Source organism: Osmerus mordax, chromosome 7 (genome assembly GCF_038355195.1).
Source record: "Osmerus mordax isolate fOsmMor3 chromosome 7, fOsmMor3.pri, whole genome shotgun sequence".
In the NCBI taxonomy this organism is placed as follows: Eukaryota; Metazoa; Chordata; class Actinopteri; order Osmeriformes; family Osmeridae; genus Osmerus; species Osmerus mordax.
In genome coordinates this window covers 13,046,173-13,072,011 of record NC_090056.1, presented here as the reverse complement: position 1 = coordinate 13,072,011, position 25,839 = coordinate 13,046,173, and the positions used below count along the sequence as shown (strand labels likewise).

The window sequence follows — 25,839 nt, the reverse complement described above, 5'->3', positions numbered from 1 at the left end:
TTCAAATAAGCTCTGCATTACAAAAACGTTCAAATGTCTCGCTTGCATCCGTTTCAATTCAGTAGTGAACGGAGAGGATGTCTGAAAGTGCTTCTTTGCCATAAAGTGCCTAGATTGTGGAAAATATTAAAACGTTATAGTTATTAATGAATAGCTTCGGCCATCAATATTTCCCAAACGAAAATACTTGATTTGTGCACACAAAACATTAATTTATAATGTGATTAATTGGGTAGAAAAGTTGCCTCATGGAATGTTTGAGATGCACACATACATGAAAAAAGACAGACCTGATTTTCATTTGATTTCTTACATTTCATCCGGTTATATATATTTTTGTACATTTTCAATAGGCCTGTTTCCTTTACTTATGTATGTTGATCACATAAATTCAACAGTAATTCCACAATTCCACCACTTCACAAAAGCAGTCCCCTTTTCCTTAATTTCACTGAGCACAATCAATTCAAACATGATGCATGTACATACATTTACAGATAAATAAATAAATAAATAGATAAATAAATAAACATACATACAATAACCTAGAATTCACAGAACTCAGACCCTGATAAATTTTGATATATGCTAATATAAACCATGAAAAGGACTAGGGGTCCACTTTTTCTTCCCTTGGCCTACGAGTCCTGGTATAGCAAACTACTGAAACTGGCCAGTCCCCTTGCTCCTTTGCTGCTGGCTGCCATCTTTAGGGGGAAGCTGGTTGGGGTCTTCCATGAAAGGGCTTGCTGGACCAGAAACATAAGAGATACAGTTAAAACGTTCTTACTGTACAGCATTTTGTGGTATGCTATGACTGTGCGCAACTTACGATTCTGAAACTGCTGTGCGGTGTATCTGGTGAGGAGGATGCCAAAGCCTTCTATCAATGCCAGCAGAATGCCCCCCATCATGGCAGAGCCCATCATCGCCAAAGGACCACCTGAGGAGATATGGCTGCAATGTAGCACCACTGAACCAGGATTGGAAACCGTTTTTTGGGACTGTGAGCACGGAATGGTTTCAGATGATTAAGGATATTAGGTATGGTATATTAAACCATGATGTCCCATTTCACTCACTGCGTGCAGCCAGGACTGCACCAGTCATGGCTCCACTTGTTATAGAGTTCCAGGGATCCTCTTTTCCTCTCAGACGAACAAGCCCACAGTCAATAGTGGAAAAAAGACCACCCCAGATTGCGAAACTACCTGTAAAAGCGTAACAAGAAAAGGCAGATAAATGGTTCTGTTGATTAGCTGAATGGAGACTCTTGTTGTTATCAACAAATAGTTGTGAGACACCCAAACTCAATCTCATATAGTTGCCACCTCAGTACCTACCACCAATTTGTGGCGCACGTACTCTCACTGCATTGGCACTACCTTTCAATCTGTGACGAACACCCTGAGAAGACATTTTTTTTGCAAAAATTAAAATAATGTGACCTATCTATTATACTTGGAGTGCTAACAACCTTTGGCTTCTCAATGCTGAACTCACCACAGGAGCATTGCGAAACCCCTTGATTGATTGGAACACCCCGCCACCAATGGCTCCCATGGTAAATGCTCCTCCACAATCATCAACTATCCTCCAGGGGCTAAGCCATGTTCAAGATAAGAAGGAATAGTAGATGTTAGACAAAGTTGTTTCATGTGAGGTAAGATGCACATAGTAACTGTACACAATCGAATTGTTAACGCTGGAGTTAAGTAAAAGCACATTAACGAAAATTAAAACTTATAAACACCAATTAATGCCATATTGAACATGATATATCACAATATCGTAATTTATGAAATATAAAGAGGTTAGGCTACATGACCTCCCTGTCATGCGACTGTCATCCTAAATTCAAACCTCAATTTAAAGATTTAACTTTCTTCTATGAAAATCGGACTTATCACAGAGAACATGCCCATATTATCTCTGCCGAAATAATACATAAATAAAGCAAAGTAAGAATTCGTTGAAACCAGCTAATATGTAGAAATGCACTTTACCAAGGTTCCCGGGAATATTCCTCCATGTTTGTTTCGCTAATGCTTTTGACCCACAACGGTAAATGTTCAAGCGCAACTTGAACATGAACCGCTTGCAATTCCCGGGACAAAAACATGCGTGGTAAATTTATTTTTATGTAAGCTTGTAATCTTAGTATAAAATATGACGCGTATATATTACTGAAACCCATTCACAAAACACAATTAAAACAGAAATAAGATATTTGACTGCGCATTTCTGCTTCACATTGATCCTTTCGAACACTCCACCGACCCCAAGATCTTAATGACGTAATCAAAGTGCGCTGTAGTTGCCGTTTCCTGTCGTGGTTGTGTTGATCACAACGAATGTATGGGCGATTGAAGTTTCAAACAAAGAAGTTAAAATTCTAGTTATATATTTATCACACGCCCCAAGCCGATCAGTCACGTTAATGATTGGTATCTTTCTATGATTATTCAATTTCTCTTACTAGAGACAAGATGCCTCTGCCTCCAGCGTTACTCGCTCGCCTCGCCAAGAGAGGGATTCTGAAGCACTCGGACCAAGGTAAGTTGCCAGCAATACTTTAAGATACTGCAGTCTTAAAATACTCAACTCGTTTACCGACAGACTTTGTGACCCTTCTGTCTACTATATTTCCTTTAGAGGGGGATGAGGAGATCATTGCTGAGGATTATGATGACAACAATGTCGATTATGAAGCCACAAGAGTGGAGAATTTGCCTCCCAACTGGTACAAAGTTTTTGACCCTATTTGGTAAGTGGTCTCCATCCAGTCATTCGCCATCACCAAAGACTGTCCTTTGTTTCTAGTCAATAGACACCTTTTTAGATTAAAAGGGTTTCACCCTCACATATGGTATATTTTGTAATCATCAGTGGTCTACCTTACTACTGGAATGTGGAGACAGACCTTGTTGCCTGGCTGTCTCCAAACGATTCCTCATCTGTGATAACCAAAGCTGCCAAGAAACTGAGGGGTGAGGATCTCTTCATATTAATCGCAAAATTGACCATGAATGTTTCACGGCTGGGTCCTGTTTGACATTGAATAGGCAACCGTCTGCACAATCCATTTCATTCCACGAGTGGTTGAATTCTTTGAACATGACATTCTATTTTTCAGCCGAGGGGGGAGATGACAGAGTGGAGAGACAGTTTGAGAAGCCAGATAGAGAGAGGGAGCGAGAGAGGGAACGAGACCGAGAGAGGGAGCGTGAGAGAGACGATGTAAGGGAGAGAGACAGACGGATGCAGAGGAGAGAAGATGTTGCCCCCTACAGCAAGAACAAACGAGGTAATCTTTTACCCAAAGCATAACACTACTCAAATTCCCATTCCTGCCTGGAAATATGCTCAGTGAAGTTAAACGGTATCATCATTGGTAAACATTCGTCTTTCAGGGAGGAAGGATGATGAGATGGACCCCATGGATCCGAGTTCTTATTCTGATGCTCCCAGGTCTTGGTTTTTGCCTACCTTCGTAATGTTATTTGGACGATACAATTACAATGAACACCAATTTATCTGCCTTTCATTAAGAGGTTACCTTTCTTCTGTACAGAGGGAACTGGTCCACTGGGTTGCCCAAGAGGAATGAGGCCAAGACTGGTGCAGATACTACCGCAGCAGGCCCACTGTTCCAGCAGCGGCCCTACCCTAGCCCTGGAGCTGTGCTCAGAGCAAACGCAGAGCATAAGCCACCCAAAGAGTGACCACAGCTCTGGGAAACTCTGGGAAAAGGAAACTATGGAATCTGATAATTGTTGCCCCCTTCGTTTTTTTCTGTCTTATAAAGTAATTATAGCAGACTTCAATGTATAAATGCGAAATCCCTGTTTCATGCTCATCGGTATATTTTGTAAATATCACTTGGTTTTTTGTATTGCCCTGTGTTATGCTCTAATAAGATGTCTTCACTTAATAAATGTACCACATTTGTGACATATGCATGACGTGATTTTATTACAAAAGGTACAATACAGCAAGTTACATTAGTCATTTGTAGGATTTCATAAGCATAACATAATATACCAGGAGCCTATACAGACATGGGGAGGATGTGGGGTTGTGAGGGCTTGGGATCAGGGAGTTCTTAATGATCCCCTTCTCCAAGGTAGTGGCAGATGGAGTCATAGTCCAGGGTAAAGACCTTCTCCTCATACCTGTCCAGCTGAACCATGGCCTTGCACCTGTCCCTGTCTCTCTGAAGGATACGGCCCACCTGAGACAAAGTTGAAGAGAGATGTATTAACAGTATGACTTTGACAACATGAACACAGGTGCATCAACCCTAACATATACAGTACATTTTCATTTCCACCTTTACTAACCTGGCCCTTTTGTTCACCTAGTACAACCATGATGGCTTCAGAGTCACGCTTTGGCACGATGGTCTCCAACATTCCCTGTTTCACATCTGTGGAAGACAGATGATAGATCTGTGAGAAGTCACGAAAGTAACTACAAAAATGGAAATTACATCCAATAACAGGATCTAGTTAGAGTTCTAAGGTAACAGCAGTTAGGGAAGCATGAGAGCCTCACCATCCAGGAGTCTCCCCTCCTCAGTACGACACACACAGGTGTTTGGCGTCAACACATCCTCCACTCGCATCTACAAGAAAATAATGTCATATTTTAAATAATACCAACGGTCTGTGAAACCAAACCCCCAACATATAAATGACTTAATAAATGTACATTAATTCAAGTCCAGAACTAGGTGTTGTTTCAAAGGTATCAATAGATTATGCCTATGCATTCTAGCATATCCAAAAACCCTGATCATTGAGAAGCATAAAACATTTTAGTGCTATGGTGTCAGTCAGCATTGTTAGTACCTTTGAGTTGTAGTACCGGCCCCCCTTGAAGGTCTTGTCTACAAAGCGTACTTTCAGGTCTCTCTGAAGCCATGAGGGGGCAGCAGGGGGCCTTCGTGCTTCCTTCAGAGGAGGCTTTTCTCTGAGAAAGACCCCAAAAATGAAGGTGAATAATGGAAACCTTTTCAGTGAACAACACTTTTTCAATTTCATTACAAATCCCAAGCATACCTGTATCTTTTCTTACCAAATATACCATAACCTCAGCTGAGGTGAGCTGCTACTTATGTCTTCAACAGCTATTTTGTTTGATCATATTGCAGTGCATACCTATTGTGACTTGATTCCTGGTGTTTTCTTTTCCTTTGATCCTTCCCTTCATCCCTGTATTTCCCCGTCTCCTCTCTGTCATCGCTCTTCCTGTCCTTCTCCGTCTGCCTCTGCTGTTCTTTTTCTTTCTCTCTCTCTTTTTCCTTCTCCTTCTCTTTGTGGGCTCTGCTGAGGCGACCTGTTACATATACAATATTGTGAGTTACAAAGTGCCAGCCTCAGCAATTCCTGTAGTGTCTACTAAGTAATGTATCAATTTCTTTGTCATACCATACATGTTGTAGAAGAGCAATACATTTAATTGATCTACACACAGGCCTTTGTATACTGAAATGATCATTGTGAATCTAATCTAGTCAGGTAACCTCTGTTTACTGATAATAAAAGCAGTGACTGTTTGACTGTTTTGGGTAGAAATGGCCCATTTCCCACACAGAGGCTCAAATGTCATTGAGCTAAAGGAGAGACCAGCTCAACTCAGCACATCCTTCAACAACAAGCCAGTGCCCTTCCCTCTTTGGAAATGTTGAGGGGGCATGGTTATGCTGCAGTAGCATTACAACACTTACTGAGGTCTTTGCTGTATTTTTCATATTCTTTGCGATCAACCAGCTTTAGTCCATACTGACTAATTGTGACAGTCTTGCTGCCAATAGCAAGCTTCACCACCACACGTGCATTGTCTGGATCTACTCCTTCTATCTGAAATTGAAGTGCAGTAAGGCAGGTGTAAAAAAAAAATGTAACAATACAAATAAAATAATGACACAATTAAATCCTAACTACATAGAAAAAAGCACAGATTCTATACATAGACAAAGAGGCCCACACAGCTCACCTTCCCATACAGGTCTTTATGTGCTCCGCTCTCTACCAACACAAAGCCTCCAGGCCCCAGTACAAGGGTCTCTTCTTTCCCCTGCTCCTCGCCTGGTTTGGGGGGCCGTCGGGGCCCACTGGGTTCCAGGTCTTTCACAGCAGAGCGGTCTGCCCCCAGACCCAGACCCTTGGGTCGCAGCTGGTTCTCAATAGGCTTTACATCTCTTTAAGGGGAGGGGACAGCATCCAATCAATAAGCAAGACATGAGAGATACTCTATAGGCTTCACATCTCTTAAAGGGGAGGGGACAGCATCCAATCAATAAGCAGGACATGAGAGAGGGAGGATGTGGTGTGAGAGGATAAATATAGAACCCAACATTACTAGACTTCCAAATTCAGAGCCAAAAGATGGCTGAAAGCAAGAAAAATTAACAAAAGAGAGCCTGTCGCAGTAACACGGTATTATTGCTATCATTTGTTTTTTATTGCACTTTTAGAGGAAAAAAAGAAAGAAAAAATAATATAATGTTATTACTGACATTTCTGTAATCTGTATATTTTAAGGTCATTGTAGATTTGTAAATGTGTCAAATCCACAAAACTAAAATCATATGTCACAAACATTTATAAACAACATGTATATTAATAAACAAAACATTTATACAAAAGATACATTAATGCCAGCCATGTGTCACTATGACTCAAGTAGTCAATTACAATTCCAAAGATGAATGAGACAGCGACAAGTTTTTTGGAATGCTGTGAGAAAGAAAGAAAGTAAGAACCACAAGGGGGAGAGAGTACTCACTGTTTAAATGTCCTTCCAATGCCTTCTCCTGCCTTCCACCCCATCCCCTTCAGCATGGCTAGTCCATATGCCTCAACAGGAACACTATCATAGTCTGCCTCTGTGGACTAACACATCAGCGACACATTCTATTAGCAGAGAGTAAAGTCACACATATTGTGCCTTATGAACTGCAAAACAATTCTGGCACATAGAAAACAAGCCTGCTACTAGAAGCATCATTTTATGTTTGGTCCGTGTAAGTTATCCATACAACTTGTACACAGTCCATGTTTGTTGAAAAAATATGGCAGTGATGAGAAGTCTGGTGGTCTTCTAAGAGGGAGAACAAGTTGTGACTCTGCTTTATCTGGGGCAAGGGAAAGAGAGGGCCATCTTGTACAATGGGAAAAACTGATTTCTCCAAGGAATGCACAACTTGGTTGGTGGGTATAATCAGATGTCAGCCCTTTATTACAGTAATGTTTTAGTCTTACTGATACCTCTACAATGTGGCAAATGTTCATTTTAACATTGTAAATCCTCCATTTAACCAACCTTTAAACACCTGCAATAAAATCTGGCTGATGATATCCTATGTCGCATTAACTATGTGAGCCCAGAACATTACTCTGTTCAACTCTTTAGACTTACAGACTCTGGTCGCAGATCCACCTTTACCCGGTCTCCGTCCTCGAAGCCCTGAGGAGCTTGGTTTTGCATCAGCAGGGGGATTGTGAGGTTCGGGTCCGCCTGTGAGCCATTCTGCCACTGCTCCAACTGTCTCTGAGAATCTGAATTGTAGGTGATGTTAAACGTGGGTTCTAATCTAGCCCAAAATAAATGTTTTGTGTGCACATTGTGTGGTCAATTGAACAGTGTGGTACGCACGCTATACACACACTCATCATAGACGAGCTACATACACTGTCTAGACAGCCACACAGACACACCTTCAATAATTTCTTTGATGGCTTGAGATTCCACCGAATTCGATTCCTGGGAAACATTCGTCTGAGGTTTAGTTTCGTCTCCATCAGCCCCTCTATCCGGCCTGCACCATCGGTTCTTCTGTATCAGGGGGATAATGAGCTCTTTTGGTTTCTTCTGAGGCTTGGTACTGTGCCGACACATAAACAGACAGAAAACGTGTAGACAACGGACTTAAGTTGGCTAGCCACATTAACGAGACTATACATTTCTTACAGACTACAACAGACCCACTACAGTTGTAGCATAAAATTGCTGCTGAATAGTAGCAAATGCTAACTTGGTTAGCCTAACTGGATCGCATACCTGAGCAATTCTTTCCCATCAACTCCGGTTAAATAATCTCGCTCATCTTCTTTGATGGGACCTTCACGGCTGGATTTGAATTTGCTAACAGTTTTGTTAAAACCAAAAGATACCGCTGCTGCTTTCTTTTCTTCTTGGTCCTGGGAGATGCCGACGTTGTCTTCGTCCCTGCAAGACGCCATGTTTGTTTTGCGAAAACAGCGGAGAGAAAGCAAGTTTTGGTTTCTGTAGTTTTCTGGAGGAGGAGAGAGCCAGCTTTCCCATGCAAGAAACTCAGTTTCCCAGTGGGCAGCAAATTATAAACGACAATCTCGCGTTGAGAAACCTTCAAAATAAATAGGTGTGTTCGACTTCCTGCAGCGCCAGCGTCGCCTGCAGCCGCCTGTAGCCCGGCTGACTTGAAGCAGCCAATGGCATTCTCAGCTTCAACTAGTCATCCGGCTGCAGCCGGCTGTTGGCGCCGCCGGCGTTGAATGAAGTTGAATTTACCCAATGTCACGTTTCAATCGGTTTATTTAATGACGTCCAGTCTACACATGACGAACTTCAGCGGTATTTTCAGAATATGCATTAATTGGCCCCTTTCTAAAGCAGAGCCAATGAAAAAGGCTCTGTCTCTGTTGTAAAGTAGTAGTAGGGGGGGGGGGGGGGGGGGGGCAATTGCGGGGCCCTAAACAAATGTTTAGTTGTTTATTCGTTCGGACCAGCCCTGATAGTGGGCATAATCCAACAAACTTTTGTTTAGAAATGTAGATCTAATCTGTCGTAGTTTATGCACGAAATGAAATGTGATTGCCATTTGATTTTCATCCCATGCCTTTTGATTCAGTTAAATTTGTTCAGGTGTTTGGGCAGCACTGGAACGCCTTAACCTTTTTTGCAATTAGCCTACATTCTAATCACAGGTCAAACTGAGTGGGGCAGGCATTATTTTATTTTTATTGTGCTGTTTTAGATTGTTTTATTATAGTCCCTAGGCCCTAAATAAATAAAAAAAAGTCTTAAAACAAGTTGTAGGCATTATTTATTTTTGGAAACTGTTGATTTAACGGAAATTAGAACGGGTTTCAGCGAGGACCCCGTGCGTTTATGCTGCTAAGAAAGTTTGCCAAGATTTGGGCCATAATTCCTCGGGTGTAGGAATAGCGCACCAACACGCGGCAGGTGTTTTGAAAGAGGCGACTTCACAGGGGGCGGTTCTTTTCCATTGTGTTCACTTCCTCCTTTCATGCACCTTTCCAGACACTCATTCGCCTTATTTCTTTACAGCTTTTGTTAGAAAGAACAAGGCAATAGTCTAATTATTCTAAATTCTGAAGTCTTGCACAGTCATTGTGCGGCCACCCCAAGGTATGACTATTGCACTTGCGAACCGTCTAAACACAGCATCTGCAGTTCAATGACACTGCCAGTTAAAATCAATACTGTCGCCGCGGGTGCCTCCTTTCAATGGGTTTCAGTGCCTATATTCAATCTGTTTCATTTTCTGTAAACAAAAATGGTCGATTCGAGAAGATTCAAATTAAGGACAATACCGAGATGAAAACAGGTAGGCTATGAAGGTGAGCATTTGTAAAATGTGTTATCAAGAGCCTTACTTTCCACATTTAGCCTATCACTTATTCCCTACACATCGTATCAGAAGTTTTAACTTATTTATTCTGCTTATCTGTGGTCTATACGCTAAGTTTTAAAAGCTCTGAATTTGTAATGCAAACGCTGTCAGATTTGCTGTTCTTTTGCCCTACTGTTTTTTTCGCCCCCTGATCATCACGGGTCTCGTGCTTAGATATAGAGTAGAGCATCCTCGCCACTACAGAGTCCAAATACTCCTCTGGCGTGCACATCGCTTCGGAGTTTCCCTACATGAAGTAGACTATTACGCTTTGTTGTCAGTAAATTGGCTTTATTAAAATAGCTAGAAATACAATACTCAGGCCATTTAAAAACGAGAGTTTAAGTTATCTCGCAGCAATTTAGAAATATTTTATTCGGGTCAATGTATATAGACGCGTTTAAACGGCTTCTCTTTGAAAGGCTGAACTGCTTGAAAAGAATGTGTGTATGTCAGCGACAAGGCAGGTCAGTATGTTTCCTAAAATATTGCGACCGTGTGAATACGTGTGTGAGAGTATGCTTGTGAGACAGAATGAGGGAGGGGATGATGCTGATAAAGATCCATCACTGATAAGAGTTCACCTGCAAGTTTTAGGTCATGAAGTTGTGTTTGTTATGATGAAATTGTAGTTTTCTTCACTAATTGTTCAGTTATTATAGATTGGTTTGTATTACTTCCCTAAAACTCACCTTAATGCAAACATCCCAAGGTTATCATTCCTTGTTTAATTGTCATGTCTGTCAAACTATGGAATGGTCAAACCATTTGTAAATGACAAATGTTTGCCTAATTCAAGACTTTATTCAGACCACTTGGCATCACACAAACTGTGCACCATGAGTGTGTGTGTGTGTGTTCTTAGAAACTTCTTTGCTCTTTTCTATATTATCATATAAGGAATCAGGATAAGGGTCTGGTAAAAGTAGGTAAACAGTATATGGTTTTGTGTGTGGGTGTGCACAAATCTTCCTGTCAGTGTGTGTTTGCAGGGTGTGTCCCTGCTAGTGTAAAGGAGCTTGTTTTGAAGTGATGGATGTGTGACCCTGACTTTAAAGTGTACGTTGCTCTGGGCTCTGAGAGCAGTCAAGGTTATACTGTTATTATGAATCATTAATTAAGTGGAAGAGGAGAGACATGTGGTGCTATTAGAGATGTCTGCTTTAAGACTTGCACATGTTAGTATTTTCCTGGGTCCCTGCAGGTGTTTCTGGATCCCCAGCTTGTCACCTACTACACCCCCAGGGTTGACCTATTTGGGACTGGGATTTTTTAAGTACTTGTGTGCAATTTCCCTACTGTCAAGTTTCCATCCTTCAGAATGAATCCAATCAAAATGGAAATGTAACGTATCCATTTACTGTTTTCTTGCTAATGTGAAAATAGGATGAAGAAAATCCTCTCCTGTAATTATAATGCATGTCACCAGGGAGTTGTTGATTCTCTAATTATGTACACATTGTGTCCTTCACATTCATGCATATTCATGTGGACATTTTAAGGTGTGGTTAGGGGGAGGGGGTGTGTGTGCGGCAGTTTACCCTTGACAGGGCAGGACTACACAGACACTCCCCCATCTGTGGACTAAACCTTTGCTCTCGGCTCTTGCATTAGAATTCTCTGGTTGTAGCCCCATGTATTCTAAGTCATCATTAGGATTGCAGCCCATGTCTGGTCTGGGCAATACATTTGACAAATAACTAGCATATACATTTTAGGATTTTAAATATTTTAAATATTAAATAATATAATTCATTTAAATTATTTATATTAAATACTCGTAATAGTGTTCTGAGTGTTCGCTAAGTGAGCAGATGAATACATCTAAAATAGATTCTGCCAATCAATGTAATGATTAATCAATAACAACGTGTGAAATAACAGTTGCACAGCAATATTTCAAAAATGTCAAGAAGGCTCTGAAGAGCATGCTATCCTTGAGTCAGAACTGAGTTGGAAAACTGGGATCAATATCAGGTGGTGATGCAGCCGGTGGGAGCGAGCCAGGGTCACCTTCATCCATCCCTACTGAATCAGCAGTATCCCATACACAAAAACACACACAAACTAACACAGACACACTCACCACACGTACACACACTAACTCATGATCGGGTTACCACTATGTGACCTCACAAAACACACAGGTTAAACAGACACACAACTCTTATCTCAGCACTCCTTCTCCTTCAAACTGCTTTGTTTTTCTCTCTGTCGTTCCACAATCCCTTCTGTCTTTCTCATTTCCTCTCAGTTATCTCCTCACTTCTCACTGACTGTTCACATCCATTATCCTTGTTAAGGAGCTAAAATGCCTCTCTGACTCTTTTAATTAAACTGTTATCTCTGCCTGATGAGAGCTGTCTGGTCTCAGTGTAAAGAGTCTTTCTTGCTTCCTGACAGACTGTTAAACTGTTGTTGCTTCACTCAAAAAAGTAGAGTAGTACTGAGTTGCTGAACAAAACAACACTGTCTTCCTGTCTCCTGTATGACCTTGTTCCTCTGAGATTGAACTTAACGATTGAATATTGGCTTCAGTAAGATGGCGATACGGCAGCTTTGTGTGTGTGTACGTGTGCATCTTGTTTTGGGGTCATATCTCTTTCCTCTCCAGCGTTATACTCCGTCTGACATTGTCAGCAGGTCACAAAAGGCTTGTATAAGAAGTGTTGCGTACATTTCTATGGATTTATGGATGAACAGATTTTTGATTGAATTTCAATGGCAGATCGGCATGCTCAGAATTGCATCGTACAATGGATTTAAGTGTGCCACAGGTTGTGTGTGTTTGTGCATGTACCTCCCTGCCTCATAGCGTGGGTATGACAGGGAGTTATTTTGTGTTTTTCATCCAACAAGCATTTAATCTTTCATTTTTAAATCTGCCACTGCGGTCTGTTGTGTGTTGAGCACTCCCGTGCCCTAGATTTAAAAGTGAGTGAGCAACGGGGAGTTTGAACACACCGTGCAATCGTTGAGCATTTTGTGTAAATATTCAGAGGCAGAGTTCATAAGAAATCTTCTGAAAAAGGTGAAACAATGAGCACTAGGAGAACCCTCATTTGCATTTTCTGTCTGTTTACAAAGAATTTTAGGTCAATTATTATTTCAGATGCTTTGTTTGGCTGACCTCCAGCACAACTCAGTGCAGGATGGTGTGAGATTTAGAACTGAGTCTAATACAGGTTAGAATAGAGGGACAGGCTCAGAGCCCAGGGGGAATATGTGGTATGGCTGGGCTCATGGTATTATCTCTCTGATCCATGTCATGGCTTTTTGCATAGATACTGTGACTGATACAGTCAGCCAATTCACTTACTAGGATGCACCTGAGCTTATGAAATATCAGATTGACTGTTAAAGTATTGAAACAGACTAGCTGTTCAAGCAACTAACCCTGAAAAGTATTCAAAACAGAGCAGATCGTCGTAATCTCATCTGTTTGAGTTTGTGTTACTTAACAGGCATAGTGCAACGTGTGTCGTTTCAATTGCATGGAGTTTGAGGAAGTTTCCCTTCCTCACAAGGCCATAGTAAAGTTGCTGTGGTCAGAACTGATCATGTCAAAGAGAGCTCCACACCAGTGAGGGCACAGTGATGTGGATGAGAGACGGCAGCTTGATTGACAAGAGGAACACTCAGATACTCAGCAGACCTGACACCATGCAGTCTGAGTAGGACATGCTCTAGGTACACCAGCAGAGCTGGGAGTGAGCTAGCCACACAGGAGGGGACACCAGCCTCATGCTAATGTTAGATATAGCGACAGGCAGCCTAGAAGTTGTGATGTTTTTTCCTTGTTGAACATGTGCTGATTTAAATGGTGCTTGGCTAACTGCTGTCCCTTGGTCTCTTTCTCTTCTGATGAATCTGTCCAGCCCCACCATTATTCCACTGCCCTGCAGGAGACGCTTATCTGCAGAATACAATTACACACTGTCCTAATTGCTGCGTTTTTGCTTACATCCCATTTCTTGAATGTCTTTGAAGATTAGTGCCCTCCAATGTCAAACACAATCTTGTGCCCCATGTTTTATCTTGACTTTGAATTATTGAACTGTACCACAAGACGTTGTAGTGTGTCATTTGTGTTTTGAATAAATGATCACCCTGGAGGTCTAACCTGAAAATATTGTGTGAACAATTTGATGTTAAATGTAGATATTGCGTATATACCATAGACTATCTGTGAAGTTCTTTCTTATGTGGGATAATCATGACATATTACACTGTTTTCTCCTGGGAAGTTAGTTGCTTATCTCTGTACAATGACAATTAAAGAGTCATGGGGATGAGGAGGATGTTGAGTGTGTTTGGTTTAATTTTAGAATGAAATTCTTTCAAGTGTTAGATTTGTGATATGGCAGAAAACCGATCAAAAGCATCATGTGGTGGTTCAGTATCCAGAAAACAAGCATATGCATGAATGTTGCTAGGAGCTAAAGGGCATCATGCTCCAAAGAGAAATAAAGACAGAATGTCTCAGCTGTTTACTTCCCCTGCTCTCCCTCACTACGTGGCTTCCAGCATCAGCTGGAAATAAAAGAATGGTGCGTGGAAATAAATATTGACCTCTAAGATTAGCTTTTCAAGGGAGTGTGTGGTGCTTCTCCTCTTGTCAGATTGCGCAGGTATGAAATAACGCTGGAAAGCCAGGATGGCAAGGTGGAGAGACTAAACAGATCGCTGGGACAGAGGAAGTCTGTGAAACAGGATATGTGTTGGTCAGCTCTTTCCCGACCCAAGGTCAGCGATTTCAATACAGGCTTTTTATAGGGTTAGATATTCTTGAATTGGTGTGGTGTTCTCCTCGTCCACGTGCTTCCTTTGCAATCAGAAGTGCTCGTTATGAATTTGTAATACGAGCCTTAGACAGGGTATTTTCTTACGCTTTCTTACGTTTGCATCGGTTTGGATTTTCTCAAGTTGCTGAGGTGGGCTTTAGCAGATCTTGTTTTGCCACATAACTGAAAAGAACAAAACAAAAACATATTTATGCAACCAGTTGAAGCACAGGGGCCGTTAAAATGTGGTGGCTAGAAAAGGCCATGTCTCACTTGTTCAACGTGTCAGTGTGTACGTGTGCATGCTTGTTTGCATACATCCACACATACTGCTGGAGTCCCAGCCTCGGCAGACCCAGCAGACCACTGCTCATGAAAAGACACATGTGATCAGGAACACAGCCATGATCTCCACAGTGGGCTGTCTGTTGCATTTAGACCACAGCCAAAGCCACATAACTTAGGAGAACAGGAAGGGATAATACCACAGGGTCAAAACAGCTGGTGTATTTATAGCATTTTAAGCATCTATAGATGTGATTCTCAGAAGACAAATTCTTAAGACTATTTGCCTGGAAGCTTATTGTAATATTATACAACTCAATGCCGTCAGTAATGCTCTCTGTGTGATGAAGACTGCACGTGTCAAATTCTTATATTTCTCAGAGATTAATGTTCTAAAAATGCGCTGGATGATTGTTGTTTACGTTTAAATGAGATGTCAACGTTTATGTGAGGAAATTGATGAATTTCAGGAGGTAGACCTAGTAGCTGCAAAAGACTGACGATGCAGCAAGCACCAACGTACTTGTGTTTGGATAACATGATGGAATCTCCAGTGTTTAGACAGACTGGCTGTTACAGGCACTGACTCATGTCGCATGAGCTGGAGGCTGGAGCCCTGCAAGGTCAAACTGGCAACTCCACTGCCAACCCCAGGCTGTGTACTCCATCTCTCACCCTCCGCAACCTCCCTCCTTATCTCCTTTTCTTTGTCTCTTTCTACCCCTCGTTTTCTTCCAGTCTACACCTGTCTCTCTCCCACTGTCTCTCCCTCTGCTTCCTCCTCACATTTTCCCCTCCCTCCCCCCTCTCCATCTGTCAGTCGCTGCTCCCAGTAAACCAGAGACCCTCTTCCTCTGTCAGCTGTGAAGCCACCAGGGAAGAAAAGACAGAGGAGGATACATGACCCATCAAGTGCTCCGTCAGTCGAGTGGAAGAAATTAGCTGTGTCCTCCTTACGCTGTTTTAAACAGCCTCGTTAGGCCTGCTGGGACGGTGGTTGGGCTAGTGGCTGGAGATATGGCTGGGTGGCTGGGGACATGGCTGGCTGGTTGGCTGAGGAAGTGGTTGGGGAGATGGCTCGGTGGTTTGAGAGGTGGCTGGGGAGGTGGTTGGGGAGGTGGCTGGGAGATGGCAGGGTCGTTTGGGCCTGAGGGGAACCCCTGCTGCACTCGCTCCCCCTGCCCTTCGGTCCTCAAATCACAATCACACATAATGTTGGAGCTACTGCCAGAGACAGGGATAACTATGTTGCCACTTGCTATTGAAGGATATGGATACAAATAATGATACATTTAATAAAATGTTGTTGATGTCATTGTATCTTTATGATAGTGTTATCGGGTGTGCTTTGCCTTCGGCAAGGGCACAACCTTTGTTCTCTCACATGTATATTATTTATTATTGTTTATTTTCGCCCCCGTAAGGATCAGTCAATATTTTGACTACATACACAACGTCGGTGTCAAAAGTTTCGTCTTGTTAGCGATTGCGTTGGTTGTATTTTTATTTACGTTCCGTTGCATGGTTTAAGTAGAAATTGCGTTTTTGTGGTGAAAAGTGAAGCTAACGGTGGCTAATTTGCTAGCCACAGTCACTGACGTTACTAACGTCACTACGTCACTAACGTCACGAAAACACGCGTGACTACCTTTGGCAGAACATTCGTTTCTTATCTGTTAACTTGGGGGATAGCTAGGCTAACTATAGCTTTACTGCAAGGCAGCTGCAGAAACGCCACAAGCAAAGAGGCCAGGGTGATAACTATTTACTCATTTTACTTTGTGATGTGAAACACAATTGTGAAATGTAATGTACAATATTAGCTGATATTATTAAGGAAGTAGGCCCACATCTACTTTCGGAAACGGTAGTCTACTATTTCACTGAAGCATTAGCATGACATTAGCCTCTGTTGCCCGAGCAACACATACTTCAGTGGTCTATGATGCATCTGTTTTCAATCGTTAAAATAAACATTCCTCACAAATACATTTTCGTTGTAGGATTTATTATGACATTACATTACAAGTACACGATTTGTTGGTGAAATTATCATTACCTGCGTTTTCAAACCAGTGTTGCTCACTGCAACGCTGTAGCTTACGCGAGACACTACAAAAACATCTACACAGCTGTTTAGGAAATCAAACGGCAACAGAACATGTTCGGCACTCCCCTTACTTAAATCAAAAGTCTCTGACCACTAACCTGAACTTCATTGCCACAGCCTAAACTTTGTCAATCTGTTCATGAAAATAATTAATTTCAGCCTAAACCGTACAACGGAACGTTAAATCCAATTCAACCAACGCAATCGCTACCAAGACGAACACAGCAGTAGTCTAGTACTGTAGCGTAGTAGAATTTACCGGGGCAGCTTCTCCACACAGGGCTATATCGCATTTTGCGTTGTTACTGACAATGATCGCTACCAGTGAGCTTTTTATGAATGAGCGATTTTCCACTAAATAAATGTCAAGCTGATTTACGTTTTTCAGTAAGCAGATGTAAATAATGTAAATAATCAGTTAGCTTATTTACATTTTTCAGTTAGCAGATGGTAATGTTTGAATCGCGATTCCATCTTCTACTGCCGGGTAACGTCGTAGAATAATCTTCAAAGGGGGTCCTTTATTAATGAATGAATGAATGCAATATGAGTAGGCTAAATGCCTGAAAATATCACCAGAAGGGAAAACTTAAAAGGACGTTTAAGTCATAGAGATTAGGTCAATTTTTACACCGGTCTGCCAAATGTATTCGTTGATTCAGCTATGAGGCTGCCTCTTGCAGGGGAAATGAGAAGACGTCATATTTCATTCTACACTTAACTCGTATTTTGAGTTGTAAATGAGCAGCAAAAAAAAGATGCTTTTAAATCTATGTAATCTTTATAAATAATAAGTAGGCCCTATGCATTTTTATATAAAATATACAGAATTATTAGTTGTAAAAATGTCATTAAAAACGGACCCCTGTACAACCGACGCAAGCAAGCACACCCTACATTTTCCCCAGAAATTGTACCCTCTCTAGTTGTCTTATATAAACTGTGTGAACGGTGTGCCAGGTTCTCCCACACACTGTTGTGTTAGCTAGCTGTCTCTGTGCCAGTGCAGTTCCTGTCCTGTTGTGCCAAGGTGACAGTGCTGCTCTAATACTGTCACCCTATACAGGAACACCCACCCTTCTTTCAAAGCAGCATAACCCAACAGAACACCTCTATGAGGCCCAAAAGTTAGCAGTTCGGACAGTTGGTCTGTGGCTGAACTTCCAACTTGAATTCAAGCCATGAAAGCCCTTATTTGAGAACGTTGAGCCTTTTGACTATATATTTACATATCTTATTGGTGATTTACAACTTGCATTATAGTTTAATTGCACGTTTTCCAAGCAGATGTTAAACCAGCAGGAGGATCAACACATGAAAACATATTATAAAATCATGATCATTCATAGCAAAAAATAAGGGTTTTATAAGATTCCATTATTTGTGTTTCTGTCCATAGAGTATACAAAGGCAAATGCTTATGTATGGGAATCTTGTTCGTCATAGCAGTTTATCTAACATATTACAATGGGTCCATTATTTTCTTTTGCATTAAATGAGGCATGTCTTTAACACTACATGTTCCCATGAGATTCTGAGATAAATCGCAATCTGTGGCTACCTCTATCCAGACTGCGTGTTTATACTAATACAATAGTCTAAGTAGAACCATAAGACAAGTTTTGTCTCTAGCAAACAGTATGATCAAATGATCTTGTTTGACAGTTTGTTGATTTCAGTTCAACCCTCACTTGACAGCCCTCATCTGTGTTTGCATAACACACACAGTTTCCACGTCTTTCTAGCTGATATGCAGGTGCTTCAAAATGTTATGATGTTACTTCGGCAGTTTAACTTTTTTGTCATAATAATTTTCTTTTCACATTTAGTCAAACATTACTTTTTGTTGTTGCTATTGAGTCCATTGTTAAGTGCCATCGAATTGTTGGCCTGAAGTCCTAAAGTTACACCCTAATAAGGTCATATCAGTGACATCCTGCTCTGCGTTTCTCTGTTTCAAACTCCTCTCTCTCTCTCTCTCTCTCTCTCTCTCTCTCTCTCTCTCTCTCTCTCTCTCTCTCTCTCTCTCTCTCTCTCTCTCTCTCTCTCTCTCTCTCTCTCTCTCTCTCTCTATCTCTCTCTCTCTCTCCCTCTCCCTCTCCCTCTTTTCCCCTCTCTCTCCCTCTCTCTCCCTCAGTTCATTTGCCATGTCTAAGGCAGCGGTGAAGAAGCTGCACTGGCGCTCCAAGGTGCTGGAGACCTTCGTCCCTCTGCTGGGCTCCTCTGGGGACCTGGGTGTGGCCGTCGGAGGCGGGGCTGACTATGGAGAGTTCCCATTTGTCACCTCCGCTCCTGGGGGAGGGCTCACAGTTGGCGATGTCATCCTAGAGATCGGAGGAACACCTGTGCTAGGAATGACGCTGGGAGACGTCCGTGGTGTCCTCAACTCCTGTCCCCATCCTGTTCGCGTCAAGACTGTCTCCCCAGGTAGGACTGGCTCCTCCCTCACTCCTCTGTCCACAGAACATTCGGAATGTTGCCAGCATTGAGTAAACTGCAAGCGTAAACAGTTACTTAATAATTAAAGACATCCGTTGCACATGTTAAATTCAGAAACCCACAAATAAAATCCAGTGAAGCTGGCCACACCTCCATCTGGCCACTAAAAGAATGATGTTCCATACATGGATATGTATCCATACATGCTGTTCTAGTGGTCTTTAAGTTGATGCTAAGTAGTCATTGACACTGGAAGACCCAGCAGATCTACAGCTCGCTGTTGAGGACCTGCTCCATTCAATTAGTCAATCAGGGGTGTCAATGGCTGCAGTCGGCACTGGTCGATATGTGGGAGGAAGGGGTTTAGATTCCCGATGACACATGTGACAGGCATCAGGCCAGGGATGTGGCGATACAGTTGTCTGTCACCCTTGAGGGGCCTTGGTATTTATAGAGGAGGGTGGGGGTGACGGATGTCTTTGTTAGGTCTGAACAGAGCAATATGTCACCATGGTGTCACCTGACCACGATACCCCATGGCCTTGCTGGCTAGATTGATGGCTAAATGGCCCACAGGAGTGTAAATGGGGGGCTGTACTCCTATTCCCTTTGCCACTGCAGGATCCATTATCATTCTGGGGCCTGACCGGCCCTCCCTGGGTACTCTGACTGCATGTAGTCTAGACAGTGATGGATGATCTGCTCTCTGCTGCTGTATTGGCCCTTCTCCTCCTACTCTTCCTCCTCTTCTTGCTCCTCCTTCTAAACAGAAGTCCACCGTACAGGCCCTCAGAGAGAGTCGAGGAAGGCTGTACAAAAACTAGACGTTGCTGATCCTATCAGCGACATGCCATGCTTCTGATGATTAGGGCCAGTCAATATTCCCTGTGTTTCCAATGGCCAGTACTCGGCTAGCTTTGATAACCTTGAGGGACAAATTAAAGCATATACTGTCTGTGGCATGTTACTTATGATGCAGTGAGGAATTCAAAGATGTTGATATTTTGCTTTCATTAAAGCATTTTTCATTAAAAAAGTCAACTGTGCCAGCATTCCATATCATTAATGTGCAGCGCCGCATTAGTGATACCAGAGTCAGCTTTTCTTTTTGATTCATTTGGCACGTGGCTTGGCAGCTGTTTCATATTGGGAACAAAAGACCACTATTTCAGCCAGAAAGCTGTAGGTCAGGCATTTTCCCCCCCGTAGCACTTGCCATATGTTGACAGGTACGTGTGTGTGGATGACCGGCCTTGCTAATAAAGTTTTATTACAGAGGCGCTTTTAATATCGCAGCAAATCCAATCTGCTCGGGGGGCCAGCCGAGGCTGAGCCAGTGGAACAGCAGGTTGGGGGGGTCAGGGGAGTTGGCGAGAGGGGGGGGGGGGAGGGGGGGGGAAGAGTGTCAGAGCAGGGGGGGTGCTCGTCCGTCAGAGCGACAAGCTGGAGATGCTCTCAAGCCATCTATAACTGCAAGTGACCTGTCATCAGAGACCATAAAGCACTTGAGATTAAATGAATAGATCAGAGAGAGAGGGGAGGGAGATAGTCTGCCTGTGGCCCTGCCTCTTTGTAACAGCCCCAACATAGGACTTTGTGCACACCTCCTCCGTGTTCCATGCTGTGCATGAGGGGCTGGGAAATGCCTCATTAAAGAGTGGGTAGAGGAAGGTGGTAAATCATGTTGGATTATAAATATGAATGTTTGCATGGCTTGTCAGTTTCTGTGGTTGATGTGCCATAAACACCTTTTAGACAAATTAATATTGCTGGTGGATATACGACTGTGTTCTGACTGGGGAATGTGCATGACATATTTCAAACTCAAAATATCCCCCCTTCTCTTTCTTTTTTTCTCATCTATCCCGCTCTGTTTTTTGTGCTCTCTCTTTTTCTCTCTCTTTTTCTCTCTCTTTGTCTCTCCCCCTCCCCTCCTCTGTCCCAGGCTCTACGCTGTGCCGGGATCTCAGGTTGTATTTGAGCAAGTGCTTCACACCAGGCTCCATGGACAGCCAGCTGCAGCAAGTGATTCGTGAGAACCTCTACCTCCGAGCAGTTCCCTGTAAGTCCTGATGTCACCTCAAGACCTAGTATTACTCTAGGTTCTGCTGTCACCTATAGATCCAGTACTAGGCACTTTAAGGCAAATACATCTGAAATTCTACTACCAATATGGTAAATGCTGCAGTATCCACCTGTTCTATCTTAGTTTTTGTCTACTAAGTGGAGTTTGTTCATGATCTTGGAGGGAAGATGCACCTGCCTCCAGGAGAGTATTCTGGTGTTGATTGCTGCTCCAGCAGGGTCCTGGAAGCTCACCCTGACACCTCTGTGTGTTAGTATATTCAGCTGGTATATGTGTTGACTTAACAAAAATCTCACATCTCGCCTTAGCTTTGTCACCCAGTGCAAGTTGAGGTGAGACAAAGTACCTCGAAGAGTGTTCGTTACCATTTCCATGGCAACTGTTTGAATGCGCACACTGTTGCTTTTATCCTTGGTAACAGTGTCATCACTTCTCATCCTCTCTCCTGACCTCCCAACTTTGGCTCTGTCTGGAAATACTCCCTCCAGTTTAAATTTGCTCTCTTAACTTCCTTGTTTTTGTTTACTGGCTATAACCCCCTATTAAAATGGGTTGTCAACTTGTGTTGTCCCAAAATCAATTATTTATCTGTTTATAATATTTTCTGCTATCATAACCCTCTATCGGAGGGTATTATTGGGCCACAAGAGGATTGTGTGTGTGTATCAGGGCAGGGGGATGACATGCACTGTGGCTGTATTATTCTGCTGTCATGGAGTATCTGGCATGGTCTAGTCTGGGCCAGCCCAGCCCCAGACAGTGGCAGTGTGGTGTTAATCTCATCAGGAAGTAGGTCATTTGGAGCAGTCTGCCACCATGCCACCACACCTACCCCAACCCCATCCTCCTGACACAGGTCACTACTCCAAGATGAGGCCAGGATGGAAAACATTTTGTCTCAGTTGTGACGCACCATAAACAATGCCACTCAACCAGGCACACACATATGTGCTCACAGTCTCACACACTGACACTCACATCCACTATTAGTTGCTGATGGTGGGTATATTTCCCCAGTGTGCAGTAATACTTTCATCCATCCATTTGGTAATTAGATAGGAGGGCTGATGGCACAGCGCCACAGAGCATTGTGATCTTTAGTCTGGCAGAGGTTCCTGCATTGGCACTATAAATAAGCTGTGTGCTGGCAGATTAGGTGATCCTCCGCCATGTCTGCACGAGCCTGTTCCCTACTAGTGCTGCAAAAAACGGTCGTCATGACTCAACTTCCTGTTGCTCAGTGAATTCCTCTAAGTTGGAGTGACAGCGAGGCAAGCTCTGCCCCCGGCTACATAATCCTCTGAGCTGCTGGAGATGTCTCAGTAAGATGCTGCAGCCTTCCTGCCGTTCTCTTTACTAGCAGAATAACTCTTTATCCCGACAATACGTGTAATCCATTAGATCCTAATTCAACACCACATTGTGAATATGCTAGCAAGCTAGATAAAAGTGCGGTCATCAATGAAAAAGAAATGCATTTATCCCCCCAAAAAGTGAAGACCATTTCGCTTTTTTGTTTTGTTTTGTTGTTTTGCCGGGAGGAAGCAGCCATGGTGGATAAATCAGGAACTTGAAGCTGAGGAGTTCAACAGTGGCTCAGTGTGGCCCTCTTCAGGACCTACTGTACGTTCCTCTGATACAGTACTTGACTAGACCGCTCTTGACTAGAATTTTATATTTACTTTACAAATGTAGAACCACTGAATGTACTGTAATTAATCTGATTAAGGTCTTAGGGACAAAAGCAACATGAATATAACCCTATGTCTTAATGCTTGGACAGTACCAATGCATCGCTATGGAGGCCTGCGTTAGTCTCAGATCAGTTTGTGTTTACAAAGTAACAGTAAATTAATGTTGTCTTGATGGATGGACATGAACTACATCAACAGACTGATATTTTCACCAACGTTAGGTGTCAAATGTAATATGTAGACCAGTGATATTTATTTAAAGTAATTTACAAAACTACTACTGTTTCTTTGTCGGAGATTAGGAATTCTGTTTTGAGATCCTAAAACACTGAAACTGGTAATAATGACTGCATCTGTCACGGGAGAGTTGGGATTAACCTGAAATCCCCTTATGTTTTGAAACATACAATGTACTATGGCAATGTTGGCTAGAAACCCAGTTTATAAAAGCTCTCACACGATGAAAAGACATGAAAAATTGAAATACTTAAAAGAATTAGGCAAAGGCGTTCATAAATTATTCAGAGACATCATTAAATGAAAAGCTGATGTGTTTGTCTGTGCCAGAGGATGAGGAGACTTCTATCTAAAGGCTGTGGAACATTTCACCACATATCCACATACTGTTCACATATATAGAACACGTCATCAGTTTACTGCTCTGTGTTCCTGGAGAACAGAACATCATGACCTATGTTTCTCAAATCCCCATCAGTGTGTGAGTCTCTCGACATGTCTCTGCATGAGATGGCTCCATGTCTAGGGGACTGTGACCGCTGAAGGAAGGAGTTGTCTCATTGTGTTTTGAATGACTCAGAGATCAGACATAAAGCAGTGGATCATGCAAAATGTCTGTGGCCCTCGGTTTTGTCAGGCTGTTCTCCTTACTGTAGGGATCATGTCTGTCTATCCACACAGCCATCTTGACTGGCAGCTCTCGCTTCGTGTTGATAAGGAGCCGTGTGTAATTACCCCTGCCACTATCTCTGCTCTCCCAGTGGGAGCCTTCCGTGTGTGTGTGCTGTGCCTGCGGGGAGCAGCAGGGAGAAAGATGTCAATAATCCAGCCTGTCACCTGCTGACATGTCATATATATATCTGTGAGGAGGCAGCATGGGTAATGAGGCCCTGCCTCCCTCAGAATCAGCATTAGAGAGAGTGGCCTGAGGACTGATGAAGAATGACACTGCCGTCAGAGGCTAGCGGATGATTTGCTATCACATGTTTAATTAGAGATAGAGTCTGCTCGTCTCCCACTGATTGAGGCGTATGAACAGACTTAGAGGAGAGAAGGGGCTGGGCGGATTTGTAGTCTGTCTAGGTCTGTGTTTCAGAGGGGGAAACTGTGTGTGTGTGTCTGTGTGTGTGTGTGTGTGGATGCCATTGTGGCTGGGAGTTCTGCTCTTGAGAGAGCAGTCCATTAATCATAGGTTTTATAGAGTAACTGGGCATGACTCCCTTCCATGGTTCCCTCTCAGCCATGATATGTGGTCCACAGGGAAGGAGATATGACCTTTGTTTGCGGTAGGTGTCATTTGTTTGTAAAATAATTTGTAAAATTCAAGGTCAAGATTGTTTTGTTTATTTTGGCCCTTTGCTATGTGTTCTATCATACGATCTTACCTGACACATTTGTTATAAACTCTGGAGAAGTCACTGTCTCAGTTGTAGACTGAAGGGCACGGGAGGTAGTTGTGATCTGACCCACAGATGTACGGTAATGTGTTATTCTCTGTTGGCACCCTACCTCACCCCCACTCCCCCCCCCCCCCCCCCCCCCCCCCCGCCCTCCCCCTTCAGGCACAACCAGACCGCCAAGGGACGGGGAGATCTCTGGGGTGGACTACAACTTTGTCTCAATCGAGGAGTTCTTTGCCCTGGAGGAGTCAGGAGCTCTGCTGGAGAGCGGCAAGTTCAAAGGTGAGGAGAGCTGTATGTGCTCTCTCCAAGGTCTACAAAGTGGTAGACTAATGGTGCAACATGGCAACTTACTGTCATGAACAACAATAATGTTAAATAAAGTTAAAGTATCCGCCTCCGGCTGGCTTATGGATATGGCACTGAGACTCAAACTTCAGCGTAGAAACACCATCTCCCAGGAGGCTCTACTAGGCATTTCTGCACGTTAATGACATCAGGTGTAGGATAGGCCCCCCTCCCACCCCAGACTCCGCCCCCCAGCTGAGGGTTGGATCTCTTGCTCTGATTAAAAGACTACTGCAGATTTGCATCCATAATTCATAAGAATTTAACGGGCGCAATAAATGTCATCTTCACCTTGCCTTGCGTGTGACATTGATGGACGCCCTGCTACTGCAAAGCAATCAGGGGGACCAGTGGCAGAGCTTCAGAACAGGACCAGGATGGTGGCTGCTACTGTAACCTTGACGAGGTTCAGCAGCCTAATGTTTCACCCAGCACTGGTCTCCACAGCAGCATGGAGAGAGGGAAGGGATTTGCTTTGCTTCCAGAACAGATGGATAGACTTTAAGGAAAAAAAGAATAGACTTTGCAGATCCCCATCGGGAGAGATAATCTACACGGGCTGATGATGTGTTTGTTTTAAACAGAGATGCCTGGTGGAAATATGCTTGCCATGTGCCATGGGTTCTGTTTCGATCCCTGCCCTCTACACTAGATTCAGTCCCACATTTTCTGAGCAGCGCTTCTGTTTGGTATTGCTGCCACGCAATGTTGCTGTACAAAAAAAAGAAGTGAATACAGTGTATCGGAAATGCAAAAGGCACACATGGGTTTTGA

At 43.0% G+C, this 25,839-nt stretch overlaps 4 protein-coding genes across 5 annotated transcripts in view; 2 read left to right on the top strand and 2 right to left on the bottom strand.

The window, feature by feature from the left end:
- Window position 1: 1 nt before the first annotated feature.
- timm17b (translocase of inner mitochondrial membrane 17 homolog B (yeast)) lies at window positions 2–2,035 on the bottom strand. The gene is made up of 6 exons (XM_067240362.1): window positions 2,007–2,035; window positions 1,504–1,603; window positions 1,344–1,407; window positions 1,083–1,211; window positions 833–943; window positions 2–749 (listed from the first exon to the last, which is right to left on the bottom strand). The coding sequence occupies exons 1-6, from the start codon at window positions 2,030–2,032 to the stop codon at window positions 661–663; spliced, it is 519 nt and encodes a 172-aa protein (XP_067096463.1). The 5' UTR covers window positions 2,033–2,035; the 3' UTR covers window positions 2–660.
- Window positions 2,036–2,337: 302 nt separating this feature from the next.
- Window positions 2,338–3,962, top strand: pqbp1 (polyglutamine binding protein 1). Its single transcript, XM_067239775.1, has 6 exons — window positions 2,338–2,556; window positions 2,656–2,767; window positions 2,890–2,990; window positions 3,137–3,307; window positions 3,414–3,471; window positions 3,575–3,962. The coding sequence occupies exons 1-6, from the start codon at window positions 2,490–2,492 to the stop codon at window positions 3,723–3,725; spliced, it is 660 nt and encodes a 219-aa protein (XP_067095876.1). The 5' UTR covers window positions 2,338–2,489; the 3' UTR covers window positions 3,726–3,962.
- On the bottom strand, window positions 3,954–8,321 carry gpkow (G patch domain and KOW motifs). Its single transcript, XM_067239773.1, has 11 exons — window positions 8,068–8,321; window positions 7,725–7,891; window positions 7,426–7,565; window positions 6,793–6,899; window positions 6,001–6,205; window positions 5,732–5,864; window positions 5,163–5,340; window positions 4,854–4,974; window positions 4,558–4,627; window positions 4,344–4,429; window positions 3,954–4,234 (listed from the first exon to the last, which is right to left on the bottom strand). The coding sequence occupies exons 1-11, from the start codon at window positions 8,247–8,249 to the stop codon at window positions 4,106–4,108; spliced, it is 1,518 nt and encodes a 505-aa protein (XP_067095874.1). The 5' UTR covers window positions 8,250–8,321; the 3' UTR covers window positions 3,954–4,105.
- Window positions 8,322–9,316: 995 nt separating this feature from the next.
- The window catches only part of LOC136945804 (membrane-associated guanylate kinase, WW and PDZ domain-containing protein 3), a 32,203-nt gene continuing 15,680 nt past the window's right edge, over window positions 9,317–25,839 (top strand). Inside the window, exons 1-4 of one of the 2 annotated variants that reach the window (XM_067239866.1) lie at window positions 9,317–9,616; window positions 18,999–19,288; window positions 21,246–21,362; window positions 24,880–24,999. In XM_067239866.1, the coding sequence (XP_067095967.1) occupies window positions 19,009–19,288; window positions 21,246–21,362; window positions 24,880–24,999 (517 nt within the window). In that variant the 5' untranslated portion in view covers window positions 9,317–9,616; window positions 18,999–19,008. Of the gene's footprint in view, window positions 9,630–18,998; window positions 19,289–21,245; window positions 21,363–24,879; window positions 25,000–25,839 lie in introns of both variants that reach the window. The other variant, XM_067239867.1, reaches the window with a different exon arrangement.

Coding starts and splice junctions, on each gene's coding strand:
- gpkow (XM_067239773.1), bottom strand. CDS start 8,249: ATGGCGTCTTGCAGGGACGAAGACAACGTCGGCATCTCCCAGGACCAA. Junction 7,892..8,067: donor GATGGGAAAGAATTGCTCAG/GTATGCGATCCA, acceptor GTGTCGGCACAG/TACCAAGCCTCAGAAGAAAC. Junction 6,206..6,792: donor ATTGGAAGGACATTTAAACA/GTGAGTACTCTC, acceptor CTCCCCTTAAAG/AGATGTAAAGCCTATTGAGA.
- pqbp1 (XM_067239775.1), top strand. CDS start 2,490: ATGCCTCTGCCTCCAGCGTTACTCGCTCGCCTCGCCAAGAGAGGGATT. Junction 2,991..3,136: donor AGCTGCCAAGAAACTGAGGG/GTGAGGATCTCT, acceptor TCTATTTTTCAG/CCGAGGGGGGAGATGACAGA. Junction 3,308..3,413: donor CTACAGCAAGAACAAACGAG/GTAATCTTTTAC, acceptor TTCGTCTTTCAG/GGAGGAAGGATGATGAGATG.
- timm17b (XM_067240362.1), bottom strand. CDS start 2,032: ATGGAGGAATATTCCCGGGAACCTTG. Junction 944..1,082: donor TGCAGTCCTGGCTGCACGCA/GTGAGTGAAATG, acceptor ATATCTCCTCAG/GTGGTCCTTTGGCGATGATG. Junction 750..832: donor CGCACAGCAGTTTCAGAATC/GTAAGTTGCGCA, acceptor TTTCTGGTCCAG/CAAGCCCTTTCATGGAAGAC.